At 42.1% G+C, this 25,200-nt stretch overlaps 1 protein-coding gene across 1 annotated transcript in view; it reads left to right on the top strand.

Moving 5' to 3' along the window:
• Window positions 1-25,200, top strand: part of ncanb (neurocan b) — a 470,747-nt gene that overhangs the window by 410,999 nt on the left and 34,548 nt on the right. The window contains 2 exon segments of the mRNA XM_061888041.1: window positions 16,597-16,755; window positions 24,530-24,612. Of these exon segments, the coding sequence (XP_061744025.1) occupies window positions 16,597-16,755; window positions 24,530-24,612 (242 nt within the window).

The raw sequence follows: 25,200 nt of genomic DNA, 5'->3' as shown, positions 1-25,200 counted from the left end.
GTCGTGGAATTAACACATTATTGTGCCTAATTTGGTTGTGTTGCCCCGCTGGATGCATTAAACAATGTAAAAAGGTTTTCCAAAAATAAATCAACTCAAGTTATGGAAAAAAATGCCAACATGGCACTGCCATATTTGTTATTGAAGTCACAAAGTGCATTTTTTTTTTTAAACATGCCTCAAAACAGCAGCTTGGAATTTGGAGGTGGGCGGTGTTGGAGGAAGGGGGGGTGTATTGTAGTATCCCTGAAGAGTTAGTGCTGCAAGGGTTTCTGGGTGTTTGTTCTGTTGTGTTTATGTTGTGTTAAGGTGCAGATGTTCCCCCGAAATGCGTTTGTCATTCTTGTTTGGTGTGTGTTCACAGTGTGGCGCATATTTGTAACAGTGTTAAAGTTTTTTATACGGCCACCCTCAGTGTGACCTGTATGGCTATTGACCAAGTGTGCCTTGCATTCATCTGTGTGTGTGAAAAGCCGTAGATATCATGTGATTGGGCCGGCACGCAAAGGCAGTGCCTTTAAGGTTTATTTGCGCTCTGAACTTCTCCCTACGGCCGTGTACACAGTGGCGTTTTAAAAAGTCATAAATTTCAATTTAAAAAAAAAAAAACACATACCGATAATTTATCGATATTACATTTTAAAGCATTTAGCGATAATATCGTCAGGCCGATATTATTGTGCACGTCTATGTATTTCCTGTCAGCGCCCTTATTTTTGTTGCATTTCCTGTATGTCTCCCTGAGCGCTCGTTTCCCTCACCTGTCCCTGATTGGCAGCCCGGCACACCTGGTTGCAGTTGCCAATCAGGCTGCTATTTATGCCTACCTCGCCTGTTCCTCAGGGCTCCAGGATTAATTATGTTTGAGTACCTTTGGATGCATGGCTGCTTCTTCTTTAAGTATAATAAAATCCTCTTACCTGCGCATCGATCTCCTGTTCCCTGCATCTTAGGGTCACAGTCATGCTGGTTCTCCACACTTATATTTGTTCTATGACCAAGTACAATGCAATGATCACTTCCTGAAGTTCATTTTTATTGTGTACCGCTTCTATCTGGAGGGGTCCACGTACTCACTAAACAAAATTAAACGTGTTTTTTAAAGTATAAAAAGTACTTAATGCAGCATGAAGCAGAGCCCGGTGTGGCCCGATTTTTTTTTTTAATTCCTAATTTACTCTCGTCGCTTCACATTTGTGGGTGCAAAAGTGGAAGCCTTCTGTGAGCTCAAGGGAGTGCAAAAACAGGACAGACTGAGTTCAAACTGCATCAAATGTGGAGTTGGCTCTACGTAGGGGGAAGAGGGTGCAGCACCCCCTCTGATTAATGTCTTGCCCCATCAAATCAAAATGTTTGAAGTGGAAAAAGTACCTTTTAATATACCCACAAAATGTATATATATACAGTCGTGGTCAGAAGTTAAAGAACATAATTTCATGGCTGTCTTGAGTTTCCAATCATTTCGACAACTCCTATTTTTTTTGTGATAGAGTGATTGGAGCACATACTTCTTGGTTACAAAAAACATTTATGAAGTTTGGTTCTTTTATGAATTTATTGTGGATCTACTGAAAATGTGACCAAATCTGCTCGGTCAAAAATATGCATACATCCATCCATCTTCTTCCGCTTATCCGAGGTCGGGTCGCGGGGGCAGCACCCTAAGCAGGGAAGCCCAGACTCTCCTCTCCCCAGCCACTTCGTCCAGCTCTTCCCGGGGGATCCCGAGGCATTCCCCGGCTAGCCAGGAGACATAGACTTCCCAACGTGTCCTGAGTCTTCCCCGTGGCCTCCTATCGGTTGGACGTTCCCTAAACACCTCCCTAGGGAGGCGTTCGGGTGGCATCCTGACCAGATGCCCGAACCACCTCATCTGGCTCCTCTGGATGTGGAGGAGCAACTGCTTTACTTTGAGCTTCCCCCGGATGACAGAGCTTCTCACCCTATCTCTAAGGGAGAGCCCCGCCACCCGGCGGAGGAAACTCATTTTGTACCCGTGATCTTGTCCTTTCAGTCATAACCCAAAGCTCATGACCTTAGGTGAGGATGGGAACGTAGATCGAACGGTAAATTGAGAGCTATGCCTTCCGGCTCAGCTCCTTCTTCACCACAATGGATCGATACAGCATCCGCATTACTGAAGACGCCGCACCGATCCGCTTGTTGATCTCACGATCTACTCTTCCCTCAATCGTGAACAAGACTCCGAGGTACTTGAACTCCTCCACTTAGGGTAGGGTCTCCTCCCCAACCCGGAAATGGCACTACACCCTGAGAACCATGGACTCGGACTTGGAGGTGCTGATTCTCATCCCGGTCGCTTCCCACTCGGCTGCGAACCGATCCAGTGAGAGCTGGAGATTTTGGCCAGATGAAGCCATCAGGACCACATCATCTGCAAAAAGCAGTGACCTAATCCTGCAGCCACCAAACCTTCTCAGGCAAATCATATAGTTGATGTAGATGCCCATATCGGCTGTTCAGATTTACTTTACAAAAGAGAAGTGTAGGATACTTCTCTTGTTGCCTTATTTGAATTTGACTTTATTAAATGTATTTATATTATCATTTGGTGCAGCCGGGCCGGAGCAGGAGGGGATAGAAAGAGAAAAAAAGGAAGAGGGGGAAATTGTGGAGATAAGAGGGGGATTAGACAAAGAGACAAAAACGACAACAGCATATACAACAATAACAACAACAACAATAGAACAACACCAGCACATACAATATGTACAAATATGATCGTCAAAGTGATAGCAAATAAGCAGTTAGTGAAATAAATTATATAGTAATGACAATGAGCATTTTTACACTACAACTGGAGCAATACAAATACCAATAGAAAAAGCGCTATTGATCATGAACAAAACCAATAGTTTACTTCTATTATCAACAATAAAGTTGTTCAAATGCAACAATACGTATACATAATGATAGCTAGAAAGATAATAAAAAAATAAATAAATAAATGAAAAAAAAAGAAAAAAAAGAAGGAATACCGAAAGATGAAAGGGAAGAGGGAGAGGCAACCTATATTAATCTTGTAGATTGTTATAGTAACAATGGTTTAAGCTCTGTCAATATGCCTTGTGTTACCCAGTTTACCTTAGGGCAACAACATTGATATATGTGTGATGAAACATGATTATGTGCATGAGTGTATGTATGTATATGTACTTGTATATGAACAGAATGTGTATATGAATGTTTGTACAGTAAATGTATGTGCACAGTATATGTATGTTTGTTTGTACAGTGAATGTATATGTACAGTATATGTATGTTTGTACCGTGAATGTGCGCGTGGATGGACGGACTTGGAGTATGTAGGTATGTAATGTATTTGTGTATGTATGTGGGAGCGTAGGTATGAATAATGGTGTGTGTGTGTGAGTATATGTGTGTTTGTATGTACAGTATATTTGACCCCCAGTGTGCGTGGGAGCCAGAGTGCGGACCCAGCCGCCCAGAGAGCCCAATGTTAATATTTGATACTTGTGGATGGCTACCAAAAGCGCCTTATTGCAGTGAAACTCGCCAAGGTACATGTAACCAAATATTAACATTGCTGTATGTAAACTTTCAGTAGACCCATAATAAATTCATAAAAGAACCAAACTTCATGAATGTTTTTTTTTGTGACCAACAAATATGTGCTCCAATCACACTATCACAAAAAAATAAGATTTGTAGAAATAATTGGGACTTCAAGTCAGCCATGACGTTATGTTCTTTACAAGTGTATGTAAAATTTGACCACGACTGAATGGCAAGTTGACAACATTTTCCGCAGTAGTGTAGAAGTCTGCTGAAAAAGGGCGCGCTACAACACTCGTATGATATAACTTTCCCTCTTTTCTGTCCCTCGGCTGTGTCAGAGGCTCCGCGAGTCCGTGCACGCAGACACACACACTTCTTCCCTCAGCCCTCAGTAATCCAGTGTCGACAAATTAAAAACAAGAAACAAAACCCAATCATATTTAAAGGCCTACTGAAACCCACTACTACCGACCACTCAGTCTGATACTTTATATATCAATGATGAAATATTAACATTGCAACACATGCCAATACGGCTTTTTTAGTTTACTAAATTACAATTTTAAATTTTCCGCTGAGTTTTTTGTTGAAAACGTCGCAGAATGATGACGCGTGTTTGTGACGTTATTGGTTGGAGGGGACATACTAGCTCAGCACCACATACGGTTAAAAGTTGTCTCTTTTCATCGCATAATTCCACAGTAATTTGGACGTCTGTGTTGCTGAATCTTTTGCAATTTGTTCAATTAATAATCGAGACTATAAAGAAGAATGCTGTTGGTGGAAAGCGGTGTATTGCAGCTGTCTTTAGCACCGAAACACAGCCGGTGTTTCTTTCTTTGATGTGAAGCTTTAACACAGAGCGGTCAAGCGAACATGTTTTCATTACGTCAACCAGCGAGTTTTTGGATGGGAAAATTGTGATATATATATCTTACCGGAGACATCAGTGGATTATGCGTCCTCCTGCAGCAGCTGTCAAAAAAGGCAGCTGTGAGCATGGCTCCTCGGCTTCTCTCTGAGACACTGGCGTTCACCGCACCCATTTGACTTTGAGGTATGTCTTTATAATCACACTAAAACACTATTAAAACAATAAGCAGATAAGGGATCTTCCAGAATTATCCTAATAAATGTGTCTAATTACATCTGAAATGCTCACACTGCCGCCGCCCGGAGCCGTCGCTTTTTATTTTATTTTTTATTTTTTTTTCCTAGTCCTTCACTATCAATATCCTCATCCACGAATCATTCATCTTCGCTCAAATTAATGGGGAAATTGTCGCTTTCTCGGTCCGAATTGCTCTTACTGGCAAGGTTTTTTTATTAGCGACCAAAAGTTGCGAACTTTATGGTCGATGTTCTCTACTAAATCCTTTCAGCGAAAATATGGCAATATCGCGAAATGATCAAGTATGACACATAGAATGGACCTGCTAATCCCGTTTGAATAAGAAAATCTCATTTCGGCAGGCCTTTAATCTTGTGGGAAGAAGCAGTTCTTTAAGAGCATACAATATGAGGGAGTGTGGGGGTTAGCGACGAAGGAGAGCCAATCCGATACTTTTCATTGTGAGATGAGGAAGTTGAGTCTCTCACCGGCGGCGTCAAAACAAGGTGTGGATTTGACATTTTCTTCGTCGCAATATGTGAACACATGGGAAAAAGTGAAGAGGACACATTTTAGTTTTGACGCTATTTGATGCCATCAGCAGGCTTGCAATTGGGACATCTACAGACTATATGTTAAAACCCTGTGTTTTTGCTGCTTCAGGTGTTCTGTCCAAATGAGTTGCTTCGTCGGAAAAGAGATATGAGTTACTATTCTTGTTTAAACGGTGACTAAAACAAATATTAGGTGGACGGCGTGGCGAAGTTGGGAGAGTGGCCGTGCTAGCAATCTGAGGGTTACTGGTTCAATCCCCACCTTCTACCATCCTAGTCATGTCCGCTGTGTCCTTGAGCAAGACACTTCATGTCACGCCTATGGATCATGTTTTGTTTTTGTCGTGTTTGGTTATTTTTTGGACACTTGTATCCCGCTTTTGCACTCTTTTGTTTCTCTTATCTCCATGCCAACTCATTGATTTTCACCTTGCCCTCAAGTCACGCCCCTGTCCTCAGATCTCACACCTGTTGTTAATTTTCATTGCTATTATTTAAGCCACAGTTACCAGGGAACTCCATACATACCCATTTTCCTCATTATCTTCATGCCATGCTATGCTGTTCGTTTTGTCCACGCCATGTAAGTTTTGTTGTTCATGCAACAGCGCAAGTGTTTTTGTTCATGTTTATAGTTTGTTGCCTTTTTACTAGTCTTTTGTTTTTTCATAGACCAGTGTTTGTACCTCCCTGTGAGCGCCCTTTGTTTGCCTTTTTTTTAGTTAAACTGTTAAAAATGAAATATGTACTCACATTCACGTCTCGCTCGTGCCAACTATCCTTTGCGTCGCGGAATCCACCCACGACTAAGTCCAAGTTTGACACTTCACCCTTGCTCCTGATGGGACCTGGTTAGCGCCTTGCTCCCGCCATTAATGTGTGTGTGAATGGGTGAATGTGGAAATACTGTCAAAGCGCTTTGGGCTCCTTACAAAGAGGTAGAAAAGCGCTATACAAGTACAACCATTTATCATATTATTTGCGTCATTTTAAAACTTCCCCACGCTGCAAGTGTCTACATCCTTACTGGTCTGAGAAGACAATGAAATAAATATCATTTAAACGCACAAGAATACCCTATTTTTCGGATTATAAGTCGCTCCGGAGCATACGTCCAACTGGCCGAAAATGGATAATAAAGAAGGAAAAAAACATATATACATCGCATTGGAGTATAAGTCACATTTTCGAGGGAAATGTATTTGATAAAATCCAACACCAAGAATAGACATTTGAAAGGCAATTTAAAATAAATAAAGAATAGTGAACAACAGGCTGAATAAGTGTACGTTATATGACGCATAAATAACCAACTGAGAAGGTGCCTGGTATGTTAACGTAACATATTATGGTAAGAGTCATTCAAATAACTATAACATATAGAACATGCTATATGTTTACCAAACAATCTGTCACTCCTAATTGATAAATCCGATGAAATCTTCTTCCTCGATGTCGCTTCTAAACAACTCTGCCAACTCCAAAGGTATGCGCCGCTTCCTCTTGTCGTTTTCTGCTGCATATTTCACTACGTCCAGCTTGTAATCTGCAGTACATGATTTCCTTTTCGGTGCCGTTTTTGTTCAGCCCTTCTCAGTTTTTATAAGTTACCACCAACGACGAAATGATCCATTCTAATAGCTACGGATGTAACATATAGCATATAGCAGTTACCATTCCATGACCCACAATGCACTTCTGCCGTGACCCTCCCCCACCAAATTTTTATTGGTTGACGTGTATGTGACGATTGCTGACATTTTCTTCGTCTCTTCCGCGAATTATGTAAATAATATTATTTGATATTTTACGGGGGCTTCACGGTGGCAGAGGGGTTAGTGCGTCTGCCTCACAATACGAAGGTCCTGCAGTCCTGGGTTCAAATCCAGGCTCGGGATCTTTCTGTGTGGAGTTTGCATGTTCTCCCCGTGAATGCGTGGGTTCCCTCCGGGTACTCCGGCTTCCTCCCACTTCCAAAGACATGCACCTGGGGATAGGTTGATTGGCAACACTAAATTGGCCCTAGAGTGTGAATGTTGTCTGTCTATCTGTGTTGGCCCTGCGATGAGGTGGTGACTTGTCCAGGGTGTACCCCGCCTTCCGCCCGATTGTAGCTGAGATAGGCGCCAGCGCCCCCCGCGACCCCAAAAGGGAATAAGCGGTAGAAATGGATGGATGGATATTTTACGGTAACACATAAGTCACTCCGGAGTATATGTTGCACCCCCAGGCAAACTGTGAAAAAACTACGACTTATAGTGTGAAAAATACGGTAACTGTTGACTCCCTGTTAGTTGGCACAGTAAAACACAACCTAAAAATGTGTGTGTGTGCACCTTTAAATTTTGTAAATATTGACTATTGTGTGTGAAGTCATACTTAAGGTTAAATTCAGTTTAGAACTTGGCCGTCAAGTTAAAATACATTTTGTAATAGTTGATAAAATGTGGGTGAAGGATGCCTTATTCTATTTATTTTTACTTTTATTGTTTGGCCTAGTGTTTAGAGTGTCCACCCTGAGATCGGTAGGTTGTGAGTTCAAACCCCAGCCGAGTCATACCAAAGACGATAAAAACGGGACACATTACTTCCTTGCTTGGCACTCAGCATCAAGGGTTGCAATTGGGGGTTAAATCACCAAAATTGATTCCCGGGCTTGGCACCGCTGCTGCCCACGGCTCCCCTCAGCCCCAGGGGGGTGAACAAGGGGATGGGTCAAATGCAGAGGACAAATTTCACCACACCTAATGTTTGGGTGACAATCTTTGGTACTTTAACTTTTTACTTTCTCCCATAAGAGATTGCCACCTTCTTGTAGTTAGGAGCTACCAACAGGATCTTAGTCTTCGGGTGTGGCACCAAAGTTGTGCAGGTGTGAAGGTAGATGCCTGACAAAATGTGAATGTACAGTAGATGCAATGCTTATAAAATGCTCATAAAAAGTTGTAAATGTCTCCTGAATGTTTAAAAAACATAGCAAAACGCCACAGATAGGAGCGTGATTGCCAGGTTTGTCACTAACAGTTTGGTTAAGTTCGGGTTTTTCTCTGTTTGTGTTTTATTTCCTGTCAGCGCTCTTATTTTGGTTCCATTTCCTGCACGTCTCCCTGAGCGCTCGTTTCCCTCACCTGTCCCTGATTGGCAGCCCGGCACATCTTGTGGCAATTGCCAATCAGGCGACTATTTATACCTGCCTGGCCCTCCAGTCAGTGCTTGAGGATTGTTAGCTGTTTGTGTTCTGTTGTCTCCTGGTTCCTCGTATCTTGTAGCCTATTTGCTGGTTCCCGTTTTCCTGCATTTTTTCATTTTTACATTGAAATCATGTTTTCCTGCAACAAGCCTGCCATCAATGCATCTTGGGGTTCATCACCAGCACTTCCTGACAATGATAAAAACAAATGTGCAGTAAATGCGGTGATGCCTTGAATAGCACACGCAAAATCCTCATTTAAATAAGGCAATCTGCACAATTTTATAATTGCACACAGTGTCAATCAGTAAATTAACCCGCCCACAAATAGTACATGCTATTTCACCGATTGCTCACGCTGTTTAGCGTGAGGTGTTTGGATCTTAGTCAATCAGGCCCATACTGTAGCTAACAGCCAAATTCGGAGAAGAAAGCAACGATACTACTGTATTGGCACAGAAAAAAAGTGCAGGAGCATGATGGAAGACGTTTATGACTGCTCCCTCCTAAACTGTATCGCCAAAAGTATTTGGCCACCCATCCAAATGATGTGAAGGGAATTATATTTATATAGCGCTTTTTCTCTAGTGACTCAAAGCGCTTTACATAGTGAAACCCAATATCTAAGTTACATTCAAACCAGTGTGGGTAGCACTGGGAGCAGGTGGGTAAAGTGTCTTGCCCAAGGACACAACGGCAGTGACTAGGATGGCGGAAGCGGGAATCAAACCTGCAACCCTCAAGATGCTGGCACGGCCACTCTACCAACCGAGCTAAACCGCCAAATGATCAGAATCAGGTATTCTTATGTGGGCCTACCGAGGATGTCGTAGTAGTTTGTGTTGTGGTTGTGCAGCCCTTTGAGACACTAGTGATTTAGGGCTATATAAATGAACATTGATTGGTTGTTCTAATCACTTGGCCCAGTCACATGTGTATAAAATCAAGCACTTCGGCACAGAGAGTGTTTCTAAAAACATTTGTGAAAGAATGGGCCGCTCTCAGGAGATCAGTGATTTCCAGCGTGGAACTGCCATAGGATGCCACCAGTCTCCCGTCCAAAGGCAAAACTTAGTAACTCACTTCTAGCTGATTTTGCGAAAACAAAGGAAAACCAATCTATCTTGATGCTGTCTTACAAAGATCTACAAAGTCATCAAACGTATAGATGTTTTACTTGAGCTTTCAGTTTCTTGCCGATTGAGCCATGGATTGAATCTGCTCTCATGAACGTGTGCCCTTTGTCCAGATATTTTATCACAATCTCGGGTGGGCCCCATTCTGCGTTTGAACATTGGGCAAGAGCCGTGTACAGCGTCCAGGTTTTATTTTGACCTCCACAGTTATCTGCCCAAAAGAGTATGCAAGGGGAAGAATCAAGAACAATACATTTAATGAAGGTGCTTGCAACGTCCTAGGCCAATCTTCCAAATATCCCCTCGTGCCATAATATCACATAATCAGGTTGACCGTCGGCCCCCATTCGTGCAAATGTCTCATTAAAGACAAAAAGGCGACTGACAAAAAAGCTCCGATTGGTCCCTTGAGATACTAGGTTTTTCTGTTGTATCTACGCGGTTATCTGGTAGTTGCTAGGTCCTGCTATGCGCGTAACAGCTTACTTACGGAACAAATTACAATATCGCATACACTAATGTAAAGCATATCACCTAGGAACTCCAAAATTATTATCAGCTCAGTTTTGACCAAAATTGAGTTACTGGGTTTTGCCTTTGGACGGGAGACCTGTGCAGTGACGTGCAGTCAGGGGCATGGAAAGAAAAAAATTTAAAAAGAAAAAAAGTATTTATATTGTTATATTCATCCAGTGATTATACACTAAAGTTATTTTCCATTTAACTTCACAAGTTTTAAATGATGTTTTATTCAAAATCGCTTAGTTTTCACATTTGCCGTTCTAATACTGAGAATTACTTGCGGTGAGTCACAGCCAGCTGAGCCTCCCGTGGATTGCGCAATTACTCGGCTAACTGCTGTCTGCTGTGCTGTGCAGTGAGACCATATTGCTATATGAATTATATTATACATTTCCATAGTTTAGTTAGCTGAGGTATATAATGTACAGTGTATTTTGTCAACAACTGTATGTGTGGAACATATTTCATCATAAAACGGCTGCGAAGACCCACCATGTGAGGCACCTGTTCTCCGGCCTCCTGGTGGTAGAGGGTGCTAGTGATCCCAGGGATCATTCTTGCACTACTCGACTAGGCCTGGGGACATCTGTTTTAAAGTTGTCGTTTGCCTGCATATCGTAAAAACATCCGTCCAACATTTTACAACTAATCGTAAACTTATAGGTGCCGACCATCAGAGCCGAGTTGCGACGAAAGAGTATGTTGATGTTGAGATATTAAGCCGAGTTGGTAAGTGAATTTTGTTTGCTAATAGTAGCTACTAGCCAATGTTTCTGATCCGATTGAATTTATATTTATGTCGAGTCTTTATTTAGGGTACTTAAATATGGTGACTGAGTATTGTGGCGTTTTAAGGCCATCTGCATTTTTTATGCTACAGTAAAGACAATGAATGGATGGAGCGCGGTTACACCTGTCATAGTGACAAAACTAAGTACTGTCGTGTTTGTTATTTTCTACATACATGTGATTATTTAATATTGTTAATGTTAGCAGTATTATCATTAATAATGATAATAATAAGTGTAATTTATTTATACCATACTATACTAGCTAAAGTACCTGCTACATTAAGTTAAAGTATCAATTATTGTCACACACACACTAGGTGTGGTGAAATGTGTCCTCTGCATTTGAATCATCCCCTTGTTCAGCTCCTGGGAGGTGAGGGGAGCAGTGAGCAGCAGCGCCCAAGAATCATTTTTGGTGATTTAACCCCCAATTCTCACCCTTGATGCTGAGTGCCAGGGACGAATGCTGGTATGAGCTTTTAAACATAACCCGTTAACTGCTCCTAATCAAATGGTAAATAAGATACTCTACAGGGTTCATATGTTTATAAATCTGACTGTGATGAAGTCAGTGCCTCACCAGCCATGAACCTCACCGCACGTCACTGCACCTGTGCAACAAATCCAGTCGTGAAGTTTCCTCGCTCCTAAATATTCAAAAGTCAACTGTCGGCTTTATTATAGGTAAGTAGAATAATTTAGGAACAACAACAACTCAGCCGCCAAGCGCTAGGCCACCTAAACTGACAGAGAGGGGTCAGCGGATGTTGAAGCACAAAGTACAAAGAGGTCGCCGACTTTCTGCACAGTCAGTTGCTACAGAGCTCCAAACGTCATGTGACCTTCCAATTAGCCCACGTGCAGTACGCAGAGAGCTTCATGGAATGGGTTTCCATGGCCGATCAGCTGCATCTAAGCTAGGGGTGTCAAACTCAAATACAGAGTGGGCCAAAATTTTAAACTGAAGGAAGCCGCGGGCCGAGGTTGAACAAAATAATCCTTTAACAGGGACCCAAACAAGTTTTGCATTGAATATTGACCAAGCAAGGCTTATTTAACTTTATAGTGACATGCAAAATCGAGTTTTAAATAATAATAATTAAAAAATATTTATGGCATATCAAATAAAATGAAAATAAAAATTGAATGCCTCTTTTCGGCGGCGGGTTTGAGTTGGGGCGGGGTTTGGTGGTAGCGGGGGTTGTATATTGCAGCATCCTGGAAGAGTTAGTGATGCAAGGGGTTCTGGGTATTTGTTCGGTTGTGTTTATGTTGTGTTACGGTGCGGATGTTCTCCCAAAATGTGTTTGTCATTCTTGTTGGCTGTGGGTTTACAGTGTGGCGCATATTTGTAACAGTGTTAAAGTTGTTTATACGGCCACCCTAAGTGTGACCTGAATGGCTATTGACCAAGTATGCCTTGCATACACTTGTGTGTTTGTGTATGAGCCGCATATATTATGTGAGTGGGCCGGCACGCTGTTTGTATGGAGGAAAAGCGGACGTGGCGACATGTAGAGAACACCAAAGGCAGTGCTTTTACGGCCCGCCCCCAATATTATTGTCCGGGTTGAAATCGGGAGAAATTCGGGAGGGGCACTGAACTTTGGGAGTCTCCCGGGAAAATCGGGAGGGTTGACGAGTATGAGTATTAGTGGTGAATGCGGTGTTACAGCGGCGGGCCAGCTCTAATGTTAATTTGATATTGCCTCAAGGGCCAAATTAAATTACAAGGTGGGCCAAATTTGGCCCGCGGGCCAGAGTTTGACACCCATGATCTAAGCCAGACATAACCAAGTCCAATGCAAAGCGTGGGATGCAGTGGTGGACTCTAGAGCAGTGGCGACGCTTTTTCTTGAGTGATTAATCACGCTTTTTCATCTGGCAATCTGATGGACGAGTCTGGATTTGGAGGTTACCAGGAGAATGGTACATCTTAGACTGCATTGTGCCGAGTGTGAAATTTTTGTGGAGGGGGAATTTTGGCATGGGGTTGTTTTTCAGGAGTTGGGTTTGGCCCCTTTGTTCGAATGAAATTAACTTTGAATGCTCCAGGATACCAAAATATTTTGGACAATTCCATGCTCCCAACCTGGTGTGAACAGTTTGGAGCAGGCCCCTTCCTCTTCCAACATGACTGTGCACCAGTGCACAAAGCAAGGGCCATAAAGACATGGATGACAGAGTCTGGTGCGGATAAACTTGACTGGCTTGCACAGAGTCCTGACCTGAACCCGATAGAACACCTTTGGGATGAATTAGAACGGAGACTGAAAGCCGGGCCTTCTCGACCAACATCAGTGTGTTACCTCACCAATGCGCTTTTGGAAGAATGGTGGAAAATATCCTATAAACACACTTCGCAATCTTGTGGACAGCCTTCCAGGAAGAGTTGACGCTGTAATAGCTGCAAAAGGTGGACCGACATTATATTGAACCCTATGGGTTAGGAATGGGATGGCACTTCAAGTACATATGGGAGTCAAGGCATAGTTTTGGCAATTTAGTGTGTATGCCTGCCTAGAACAGGCCCCAATTAAACGTACACATTTTAGCTCACAGAGCTACAAAGCAGGGTTAAGGTTGTTTGTAGGCTGACAGCACTGTGACAAGTCTTAATTACAGAGCTCGTTCTAAAGACTTGTCAGCGATTTCTAAAGCGCGTTGTCATTTGAATAGATGAACAGAGCTTTCACTGGACTTGGCTGTCTCACGGCAGGTTACTTCTGCGAGAGACGACAAAAGGAGCTGGGACTTTCTGAGGCAGCTCTAATCGATATTCTTTTATGATATGACACTGGAGCAAATGGCGGCATGTTAATTATAGTCTTTGTTTTTGCTTTATGTTGACTTCTTAGAATCAAACATGAACATTTGTTTCACTGAAGGGCCTCATAGCAATATTGGTTTACAAACAATCATGTGTCACCGAAAAGTGTGGAGTGCCATCTCCGGGTTGGGGAGGAGACCCTGCCCCAGGTGGAGGAGTTCAAGTACCTCGGAGTCTTGTTCGCCGGTGAGGGAAGAGTGGATCGTGAGATCGACTGGCGGATCAGTGCGGCATCTTCAGTAAAGCGGACGCTGTATCGATCCGTTGTGGTGAAGAAGGAGCTGAGCCGGAAGGCAAAGCTCTCAATTTACCGGTCAATCTACGTTCTCATTTTCACCTATGACCGAAAGGACAAAATTACGGGTACAGGCGGACGAAATTAGTTTCCTCCGCAAGGTGGCGGGGCTCTCCCTTAGGGTGAGAAGCTCTGCCATCCGGCAGGCGCTCAACATAAGGCCAAATGAGGTGGTTCGGGCATCTATAGAGGTGTTTAGAGCACGCCCGACCGTTAGGAGGCCACGGGGAAGACCCAGGACACGTTGGGAAGACTGTGTCTCCCGGCTGGCCTGGAAACGCCTCGAGATCCCCCAGTAAGAGCTGGAAGAGCGAAGTCTGGGATTCCCTGCTTAGACTGCTGCCCCCGCGACCTGCCTCCAATAAGCGGTTTAATGATTGATTGATTGAAATTTTTATTAGTAGATTGCACAGTTCAGTACATATTCCGTACAATCGACCACTAAATGGTAACACCCTTGAATAAGTTTTTCAACTTGTTTAAGTCAGGGTCCACGTTAATCAATTCATGGTAGAAGAAGATGAATGGATGGATGGATGGATGGAAACAATCATGTGTCGGTTTTTCATCTTTCTCAAATTGTGCTCATCTGATAGGCATGGTAAAAAAAGAAGAGCAGTTCCTCTTTAAATTACAGTCAATCAATCAATCCATGTTTATTTATACAAGTGTCTCAAAGGGCTGCACAAGCCACAACGGCATCCTCGGTTCAGAGCCCACATAAGGCAAAGAAGAACTCACAACCCAGTGAGACGTTGATGAGAATGACTATGAGAAACCTTGGAGAGGACCGCAAATGTGGGTAACCCCCCCGCCCTCTCTAGGGGAGACCGGATGCAATGGATGTCGAGTGGGTCTGACATAATATTGTGAAAGTCCAGTCCATAGTGGATCTAACATAATAGTGAGAGTCCAGTCCATAGTGGGGCCAGCAGGAGACCATCCCAAGCAGTGGGCTCAACCTGAGAAATGTGATGTCAATCCCATGTAGTCCCCAAAAATTACACAGGCACTTTAGCAGTGTATGTTTTGCCAAATGTTTGGTAACCATTTTGGTGTAAAGTGGTTCAGGAGTAAAACAGTTAGCACATACGAACCCCGTTTCCATATGAGTTGGGAAATTGTGTTAGATGTAAATATAAACGGAATACAATGATTTGCAAATCCTTTTCAACCCATATTCAGTTGAATATGCTACAAAGACAACATATTTGATGTTCAAACTGATGAACATTTTTTTTTTGCAAATAATCATTAACTTTAGAATTTGATGCCAGCAACATGTGAAAAAGAAGTTATGAAAGGTGGCAATAACTACTGATAAAGTTGAGGAATGCTCATCAAATACTTATTTGGAACATCCCACAGGTGTGCCATGATTGGGTATGGAAACAGCTTCCCAAAAAATGCTCAGTCTTTCACAAGAAAGGATGGGGCGAGGTGCACCCCTTTGTCCACAAATGCGTGAGCAAATAGTCAAACAGTGTAAGAACAACGTTTCTCAAAGTGCAATTGCAAGAAATTTAGGGATTTCAACATCTACGGTCCATAATATCTTCAAAAGGTTCAGAGAATCTGGAGAAATCCCAACACGTAAGCGGCTTGGCCGGAAACCAACAGTGAATGACAGTGACCTTCGATCCCTCAGACGCCACTGTATCAAAAACCGACATCAATCTCTAAAGGATATCACCACATGGGCTCAGGAACACTTCAGAAAACCACTGTCACTTATACAGTTTGTCGCTACATCTGTAATTGCAAGTTAAAGCTCTATGCAAAGCAAAAGCCATTTATCAGCAACATCCAGATAAGCCGTCGGCTTTTCTGGACCCGAGATCATCTAAAATGGACTGATGCAAAGTGGAAAAGTGTTCTGTGGTCTGACGAGTCCACATTTCAAATTGGTTTTGGTAATATTCGACATTGTGTCATCCGGACCAAAGGGGAAGCGAACCATCCAGACTGTTATCGACGCGAAATTCAAAAGCCAGCATCTGTGATGGTATGGGGGTGCATTAGGGCCCAAGGCATGGGTAACTTACATACAGTATCTGTGAAGGCACCATTATTGCTGAAAGGTACATACAGGTTTTGGAACAACAAATGCTACCATCTAAGCGCTGTCTTTTTCATGGACGCCCCTGCTTATTTCAGCAAGACACTGCCAAGCCACTTTCAGCACGTTTTACAACAGCGTGGCTTCGTAAAAAAAGAGTGCAGGTACTTTCCTGGCCCGCCTGCAGTCCAGGCCTGTCTCCCATCCAAAATGTGTGGCGCATTATGTAGCCTAAAATACGACAGCGGAGACCCCGGACTGTTGAACGACCAAAGCTCTACATAAAACAAGAATGGGAAAGAATTCCACTTTCAAAGCATCAACAATTAGTTTCCTCAGTTCCCAAACGTTAATTGAGTGTCGTTAAAAGAAAGTGCATTCAACTGAATATGGGTTAAAAAGGATTTGCAAATCTTTGTATTCCATTTATATTTACCTCTAACACAATTTCCCAACTCATATAGAAACGGGGTTTGTACAAAATAAATGCTGCTCAAAAGTCTATTACAATATATTCTATTTTAGACGATCACAAATATAATGGCTTTTCCTTTCCTTCTCTCCACAGACACAGAGGGCTGTGATCATGCATGGAGAAAGTTCCACGGCCACTGCTACAGGTACTTCAGCCGTCGACACACCTGGGAGGACGCGGAGAAAGACTGCAGGGAGCACAGCGGCCACCTAGCGAGCATCCACAGCCCGGCCGAGCAGAACTTCATCAGAGGTGAGCGTGACAGGGGAGGGTTTAAATTAAATATAGGCTGATGAGTTTCAGGGTCTTTTGCATATCCTGCAAGCTGCAGCGCTTTCAAGTTGGCGATGCCCTCTAAATGCTGATGATTGGAATCATCAGGAGCAGGGGAGGAGTGAGCGGAATCTAATTTGGCCAGTTGGCACGGCAACACCGCACTGTTTTTTGTTTTTTTTTTGGAGGCGTTTGCTTTTATCTGATTGTTTTCCAAGCTAGTGGACATATATTATGTAGATTATTTTTCTATGCAGCAACTAACCTTGACCATTAGGCAATAACTTGAGGTCAAAGTTCAGATTTTTTTAACACCAGTATAGTAGAGTCATGCCTCAAATTAAGGGTCACAGAAAAAGCTTTTCAGATCACTGCTTGTTCCATCAAAGTGTTCTCGTAGGATGGTGTAGTGACCGAAAGCTCGATTTATGGTGAAAAAATTTCATCAAATCATCACACAACACTCAATATTAATCATAACGATTATATGGCTCTTGAGCCTTTTTAAAGTGAACGCTTTTAATCTGCAGCTGTTATTGCTGCTGCTGCTGCTGCTGCTGTCTCTTGTTTTTATCGCTCACCTGATAAATCAGTTTCCAGGGCACACCACTGGGAGGTGGACAAATTGAGCCGCACAAACATCGACTATTTACACCGAAGCCCTCGCTCTGGTCCACAGCGCTGCAGAGTATGCTGCTCCAAGGTGGTGCGCCGCATCCGTTCTACCCCCACGCAGCAACACTTTGCAGCTTCAATTTTATAATAGAAGCATGGAGATCCTGCACCCCACTAATATTACAGTCCACCCAAACACTATGTTGTGGTACCGAACATATCTAAATTGGAAACTCATTCCATGAAGCTCTCTGCGTACTGTACGTGGGCTAATTGGAAGGTCCCATGAAGTTTGGAGCTCTGTAGCAACTGTGCAAAAAGTCGGCGTCCTCTTTGCACTATGCGTTTCAGCATCCGCTGACCCCTCTCTGTCAGTTCACATGGCCTCCCACTTTGTGGCTGAGTTGCTGTTGTTCCCAAATTCTTCCATTTTCTTATAATAAAGCCGACAGTTGACTTTGGAATTTTAAGGAGCGAGGAAATTTCACAACTGGATTTGTTGCCCAGGTGGCATCGTAGGATAGTTCCACACTGGAAATCACTGAGCTCCTGAGCATGGCCCATTCTTTCACAAATGTTTGTAGAAACAGTCTCCATGCCTAAGTGCTTGATTTTATACACCTGGATGGGTGGCCGAATACTTTTGGCAATATAGTGTATGTTTTTACCCTCACTTATGGTCACAAGCTTTGGGTGGAGATAGAAAGAACACAAATCACAGATACGAGCAGCCAAAATGAGTTTTCTCTGCAAGGTGCCTAGTCTGAGATGCTGCTCCTTCACAATAACAGGAGAGTGATGAGGTGGCTCAGGCGTTTAGTCTAGATACCTCTTAGAGTCCTAAGTGAGGTGTTCCAGTTATGCCCAAGTCGTGAGGAGGCCCTTGAGTAGACCCTTGGCACACTGGAGAGATTATCTCTGGGTTGGGAAAATGAATGGATGAGTAAACCAGACGTGCTTACATCCAATTTTATCCAATTGTGGCAATATGCTGCTTTTTATGGGTGCTTTGTGAAAGCCACAGGCAGATGAATGCCAGATCTACTGTAAAAATTATGACAACCCATCTCTGTTTCCCGTCTATACCCCCATTGAGTATCTTAATTTTTTTCCCACCACTGCATATGGCTTTTATACTGCAATTTTTGTGAAATATTCTCTACACTAGGGTTCTACGGTATACCGGTATTAGTATAGTACCGCGATACTAATGCATCATTTTGGGTACTATACCGCCTCTGAAAAATACCAGTCACGCACACCCTCCGCGCCTGCGTCGTCGTCACTTCATGACATTGCTGGTTTTACGAGCAGATGAGCATGTTCGGCAGCGCACAATCACTGAGTACTTACAAGCAGACACAGTGTGTAGACAGAAAAGACAGAATGGACGCATTTTGGCTTGAAAACTAAAGATAACGGTGCAGTTATAACACTGAAACGCTGTAAGGAAGAGATGCTTTAAGACATAGCTAATTAGCTAGCGGCTAACGTCCATCCGCAGTCGGCAGTTTTAGCTGCTTCTGAATCACTAATCCTGGTCTCCATGGCAACAAATAAAGTACGTTTCTTACAAGTATCATCCCTGCAGGACGAGGAATAGCTAAACATGATTCTCTACACACCGTAGCTCACCGACATCAAAATGTAAACAAACGGCATAATTTTATCTGGCCTGATAAAATGTTGTCTATCTGTGTTGGCCCTGCAATGAGGTGGCGACTTGTCCAGGGTGTACGCGGCCTTCCGTCCGCCCGAATGCAGCTGAGATAGGCTCCAGCTGCATTCGGATGGATGGATGTTTATAAACTCAGGAAATACAAACCCCATTTCCATATGAGTTGGGAAATTGTGTTAGATGTAAATATAAACAGAACACAATGATTTGCAAATCATTTTCAACCCATATTCAGTTGAATGCACTACAAAGACAAGATGTTTGATCTTCAAACTCATAAACTTAACTTTTTTTTGCAAATAATAATTAACTTAGAATTTCATGACTGCAACATGTGCCAAAGTAGTTGGGAAAGGACATGTTCACCTCTGTGTTACATCACCTTTTCTTTTAACAACACTCAATAAACGTTTGGGAACTGAGGAAACTAATCGTTGAAGCTTTGAAAGTGGAATTCTTTCCCATTCTTGTTTTATGTAAGCTTCAGTCGTTCAACAGTCCGGGGTCTCCGCTGTCGTATTTTACGCTTCATAATGCGGCACACATTTTCGATGGGAGACATGTCTGGACTGCAGGCGGGCCAGGAAAGTACCCACACTCTTTTACTATGAAACCACGCTGTTGTAACACTTGTCTTGCTGAAATAAGCAGGGGCGTCCATGATAACGTTGCTTATATGACAACATATGTTGCTCCAAAACCTGTATGGACCTTTCGGCAATAATGGTGCCTTCATAGATGTGTAAGTTACAAATGCGTTGGGCACTAATGCACCCCCATACCATCACAGATGCTGGCTTTTGAACTTTGCGCCTATAACAATCCGAATGGCTATTTTCCTCTTTGTTCTGGAGGACACCACGTCCTCTGCATCCAAATACAATTAGAAATGTGGACTCGTCAGACCACAGAACACCTTTCCACTTTGCATCAGTCCATCTTAGGTGAGCTCGGGCCCAGCCAAGCCGGCGGCGTTTCAGGGTATTGTTGATAAATGGGTTTGGCTTTGCAAAGTAGCTTTAACTTGCACTTACAGATGTAGCGACAGTGGTTTTATGAAGTGTTCCTGAGCCCATGTGGTTATATCCTTTACACACTGATGTTGGTTTTTGATGCAGTACCGCTTGAGGGATCAAAAGTCCCTAATATCATCGCTTACGTGCAGTGATTTCTCCAGATTCTCTTAACTTTTTGATGATTTTACGGACCATAGATGGTAAAATCCCTAAATTCCTTGCAATAGCTCATTGAGAAATGTTGTTCTAAAACTATTCGACAATTTGCTTACAAATTGGTGACCCTCGCCCCATCCTTGTTCGTGAATTACTTAGCATTTCATGGAAGCTGCTTTTATACACAATCATGGCACCCACCTGTTCCGCATTAGCCTGCACACCTGTGGGATGTTCCATATAAGTGTTTGATGAGCATTCCTCGACTTTATCAGTATTTATTGGCATCTTTCCCAACTTCTTTGTCACATGTTGCTGGCATCAAATTCTAAAGTTAATGATTATTTGCACAAAAAAAATGTTTAACAGTTTGAAATATATGTTGTTTTTGTAACATATTCAACTGAATATGGGTTGAAAATGATTTGCAAATCATTGAATTCCGTTTATATTTACATCTAACACAATTTCCCAACTCATATGGAAACGGGGTTTGTATGTCCCAAAACACATGAGGACTTAGAATATGACCAATGTATGATCCTGTAACTACTTAGTATCAGATTGATGCATAAATTTGTGGTATCATCCAAAACTAAAGTAAAGTATCAAACAACAGAAGAAGTGATTATTACATTTTAACATAAGTGTAGATAGAATATGTTAAAAGAGAAAGTGAGCAGACATTAACAGTTAATGAACAAGTAGATTAATAATTCATTTTCTACCACTTGACCTTAATTATGTTGACAAAAGTATGAATGATAAAAAACACAATATGTTACTGCAGAGAAATCAGGAGCCTTTGTTTGTTTACTTACTACTAAAAGACAAGTTGTCTTGTATGTTCACTATTTTATTTCAGGACTTAACTGCAATAAGAAACATATGTTTAATGTACCCTAAGATTTTTTGTAAAATAAAGCAAATAATGCAATTTTTCTGTGGTGCCCTTATTTAGAAAAGTACAGAAAAGTATCTAAATAATTTTAGTACCGGTACCAAAATAGTGTGTAAAGGATATCACCAAATGGGCTCAGGAACACCGGTACTAAAATACTATAATCCACTCGCTCTTTTACTACTTTTGTTTATCGGGTGTTGACTGACATCTGCTTTTTTAATATAATGGTCTTGTCTCGCTCACTGGCAGCATTTCTCTGAGGAAATGTAATACATTCTACATTTTTTATCCCCTCCGGGGGCTTTTTCTGTGCTCCCACCTTTATAAAAAAAAAAAAAAAAAAACATCTCAGGGAGTCTGTTCATCGCCCTTTTGGCGCTGTGCATTGTGATGTAAGCATCTTTGACACAGCATTTAATATGGTGTCATGTTCTGTCTGAGTTTGATTTATGTGGAAACAGGTGCCGAGTAGTGAGCCGATTTCCTCTGTGCCCCGCGAAAGGAATGAACAAATCAATATGTCTGTGGAAATTGGCAACAATACAACCAGAACAAGCACATTTGCACTCCATTTTAATCCCGCTTTAATGATTTCCCTTTGAATGGACACAGGAGACTTTGGCCGACGTGTGTCCACTGTGGACTTACCTCCCTGACGGCTGCATCACGACACCACCACTCTGCGGCGCTCCATTAGCTTCTCACCCTAGAATCTGGGTGAAAATATCACTTCTTTCTTTCACACGTGTGCATTTACTCTTTAAAAAAAAAGAGTCAATCTGCTTCAAGAATTGACATCTCCACCCCAGCGATAAGATCAGCGTCATTAGAGAGATAAATGAGCTTGGTGATGATGCTAATGAGAGAAAACATGAATGGCGTGTGTGTGCACAAGCTCGCACAACAAGATTAAAGCAAACATCACCAGTGACATTTTTGCTTTCACTTGGAAACAAAAAAAAGTAGTCACGGGGGAGATGTTATTTAATTGACACTGTGCCGCTGCCTGTAGCGTCATTACGGAGTTGTAGCTTACTTTTTGAAAAATAAATAATAAAAATAATCAGAAATAACACAGTTGTAAAAAAGGTGGACTTATTCCATGATCTATTTACAAACTGTTAACAGCCGGAGGCAATCTGCAATCAGCGCACCAATAAAGATTAACGCAGCAGACAACCCAGCGCCAGAACGTAGTTCTCTGTTTACATTGTCTCCGTTGCCTTAGAAGTGAGCTGTGCGCCTCACGTCTCTGGATCTCCCCCTGGACCCTGACTGCCTTCCTCGATCCTCGACTTCCCTCATTTTTGGACCCGGACCTCAGGACGCCTCATTTGCCCAACTGCTTTGGACTTGTTTGCCTCTACAACCAACACACACTTGCAACAACCTCTGGTAAATGCTATCTGGTTAATTCCTACACATAATCTCGCATGCACACACATAGTAGCATACCTACTCCACTCACTCATCAAAAGCTCAACAAATCCTGTAAAGCAAGACTTCCTTTGTCGTGTCGTCTCCTTCCACCTTGTCATACTTAACACAAACCCCAAAACCAGTGACGTTGGCACGTTGTGTAAATGGTAAATAAAAACAGAATGCAAATTGCAAATCTTTTTCAACTTATATTCAATTGAATAGACCGCAAAGACAATATACTTAACGTTCGAACTGGAAAACATTGTACTTTTTTGCAAATATTAGCTCATTTGGAATTTGATGCCTGCAAAATGTTTCAAAAAAGCTAGCACAAGTGGCAAAAAGTCTGAGAAAGTTGAGGAATACTCATCAACCACTTATTTGGAACATCCCACAGGTGTGAAGGCTAATTGGGAACAGGTAGGTTCCATGATTGGGTATAAAAGCAGCTTCCATGAAATTATCAGTCATTCACAAACAAGGATGGGGCGAAGGTCACCACTTTGTGAACAAATGCGTGAACAAATTGTCCAACAGTTTAAGAACATTTCTCAACCAGCTATTGCAAGGAATTTAGGGATTTCACCATCTAAGGTCCGTAATATCATCAAAAAATTCAGAGAATATAGAGAAATCACTGCACGTGACCTTGGATCCCTCAGGTGGTACTGCCTCAAAAACCGACATCACTGTGTAAAGGATATCACCAGCTGAGGAACACTTCAGAAAAACACTGTCAGTAACTACAGTTCATCGCTACATCTGTAAGTGGAAGTTAAAACTCTACTATGCAATGCAAAAGCCATATAGCAACAACACCCGGAAGCGCTGCCGGCTTTGCTGGTCCGAGCTCATCTAAGATGGACTGATGCAAAGTGGAAAAGTGTTCTGTGGTCTGACGAGTCCACATTTATTTATTTTTTAGAAAACTGTGGACATGTGTCTTCCGGAACAAAGAGGAAAAGAACCATCCGGATTGTTATAGGTGCAAAGTTCAAAAGCCAGCATCTGTGATGGTATGAGGGTGTATTAGTGCCCAGGGCATGGGTAACTTACACATCTGTGAAGGCACCATTAATGCTGAAAGGTACATACAGGTTTTGGATTGATTGATTGACTGATTGATTGATTGATACTTTTATTAGTAGATTGCACAGTTCAGTACATATTCCGTACAATTGACCACTAAATGGTAACACCCAAATGAGTTTTTCAACTTGTTTAAGTCTGAGTCCACGTTAATCAATTCATGGAGCAACATATGTTGCCATCCAAGCAACGTGATCATGGACGCCCCTGCTTATTTCAGCACGTGTTACAACAGCATGGCTTCATAGTAAAAGAGTGCGGGTACTAGACTGGCCTGCCTGTAGTCCTGACCTGTCTCCCATTGAAAATATTTGGCGCAATATAAAGCCTAAAATACCACAACGGAGACCCCGGACTGTTGAACAACTTAAGCTGTACATCAAGCAAGAATGGGAAAGGATTTCACCTGAAAAGCTTCAAAAATGTATCTCCTCGGTTCCCAAATGTTTACTGAGTGTTGTTAAAAGGAAAGGCCATGTAACACACTGGTAAAAATGCCCCAATGCCAACTTTTTTGCAATGTTTTGCTGCCAATAAATTCTACGTTAATGATTATTTGCCCAAAAAAAATAAGTTAAATATCTTGTTTTTGCAGTCTATTCAATTGAATATAAGTTGAAAAAGATTTTTTAAATAATTATATTCTGATTTTTTTTTACGAATTACACAACATGCCAACTTCACTGGTTTTGGGTTTTGTAAATTTTGCACACCAACTGTGGAATTTCACTGATGTGCGATAAATAGAGTCCATCTTATCCCTGTGTGCAGTGCACCTCCGGCTAAATCACAACATCCCATTGGAACAACAGGATTATGGGAATTGGAATGTCGTGTAAATGTCTGCTTTTAATGCATTTTTCTCTTACTCAGGTATAAGTCACGACAACACCTGGGTTGGCCTAAACGACCGCACAGTGGAGGACGACTTTCAGTGGACCGACAAGATGGACGTGGTAAGAAAGTAGCTTTTTGATTGCTGTTGTCATGGTAATGCTTTTAAAAGGTGATATGTGTTAACTGCTGCTGAATTCACTGCAGCATAAACTACAGGAGAACATCTTGTTTTGTTTGGATATTGAAAGAGGGAATATACTTAATATATGTCAGGGTGAAACTGTTGATATAAGAAAACCTGTATTAATTATGCAGCAACTCTTACCTCAGTCTATTCTTCCTGTAGGTAATATCTCGTGCAATGAATGAACACATGATACTTCATATTTTCTTTCACAAATAAACACTGTTAAAAAATGACTCAGATAAAATTTGGCAGAAACCAATTGTGACATAATTTTTTCGGCAACATCACTAACGCAGGAATGTTTTAAGTTAAAAAAGATAAGTGTAAAAACATGTTAACAACTATTATCATGGCATTTTTACTATGTAAAGCGCTTTGAGTCACTAGAGCAGTTGTCACCAAGGCGGTGCCCGCGGGCACCAGGTCGCCCGGAAGGACCAGATGAGTCGCCCGCTGGTCCTGTTCTAAAAAATTGCTCAAATAGCAGCACTTACCATTGAGCTGCCTTTATTTTTTAAAT

Source organism: Nerophis ophidion, linkage group LG26 (genome assembly GCF_033978795.1).
Source record: "Nerophis ophidion isolate RoL-2023_Sa linkage group LG26, RoL_Noph_v1.0, whole genome shotgun sequence".
NCBI classification, from domain to species: domain Eukaryota; kingdom Metazoa; phylum Chordata; class Actinopteri; order Syngnathiformes; family Syngnathidae; genus Nerophis; species Nerophis ophidion.
The sequence above is the reverse complement of the archived record's forward strand: the minus strand, read 5'-3'. Positions and strand labels throughout refer to the sequence as shown.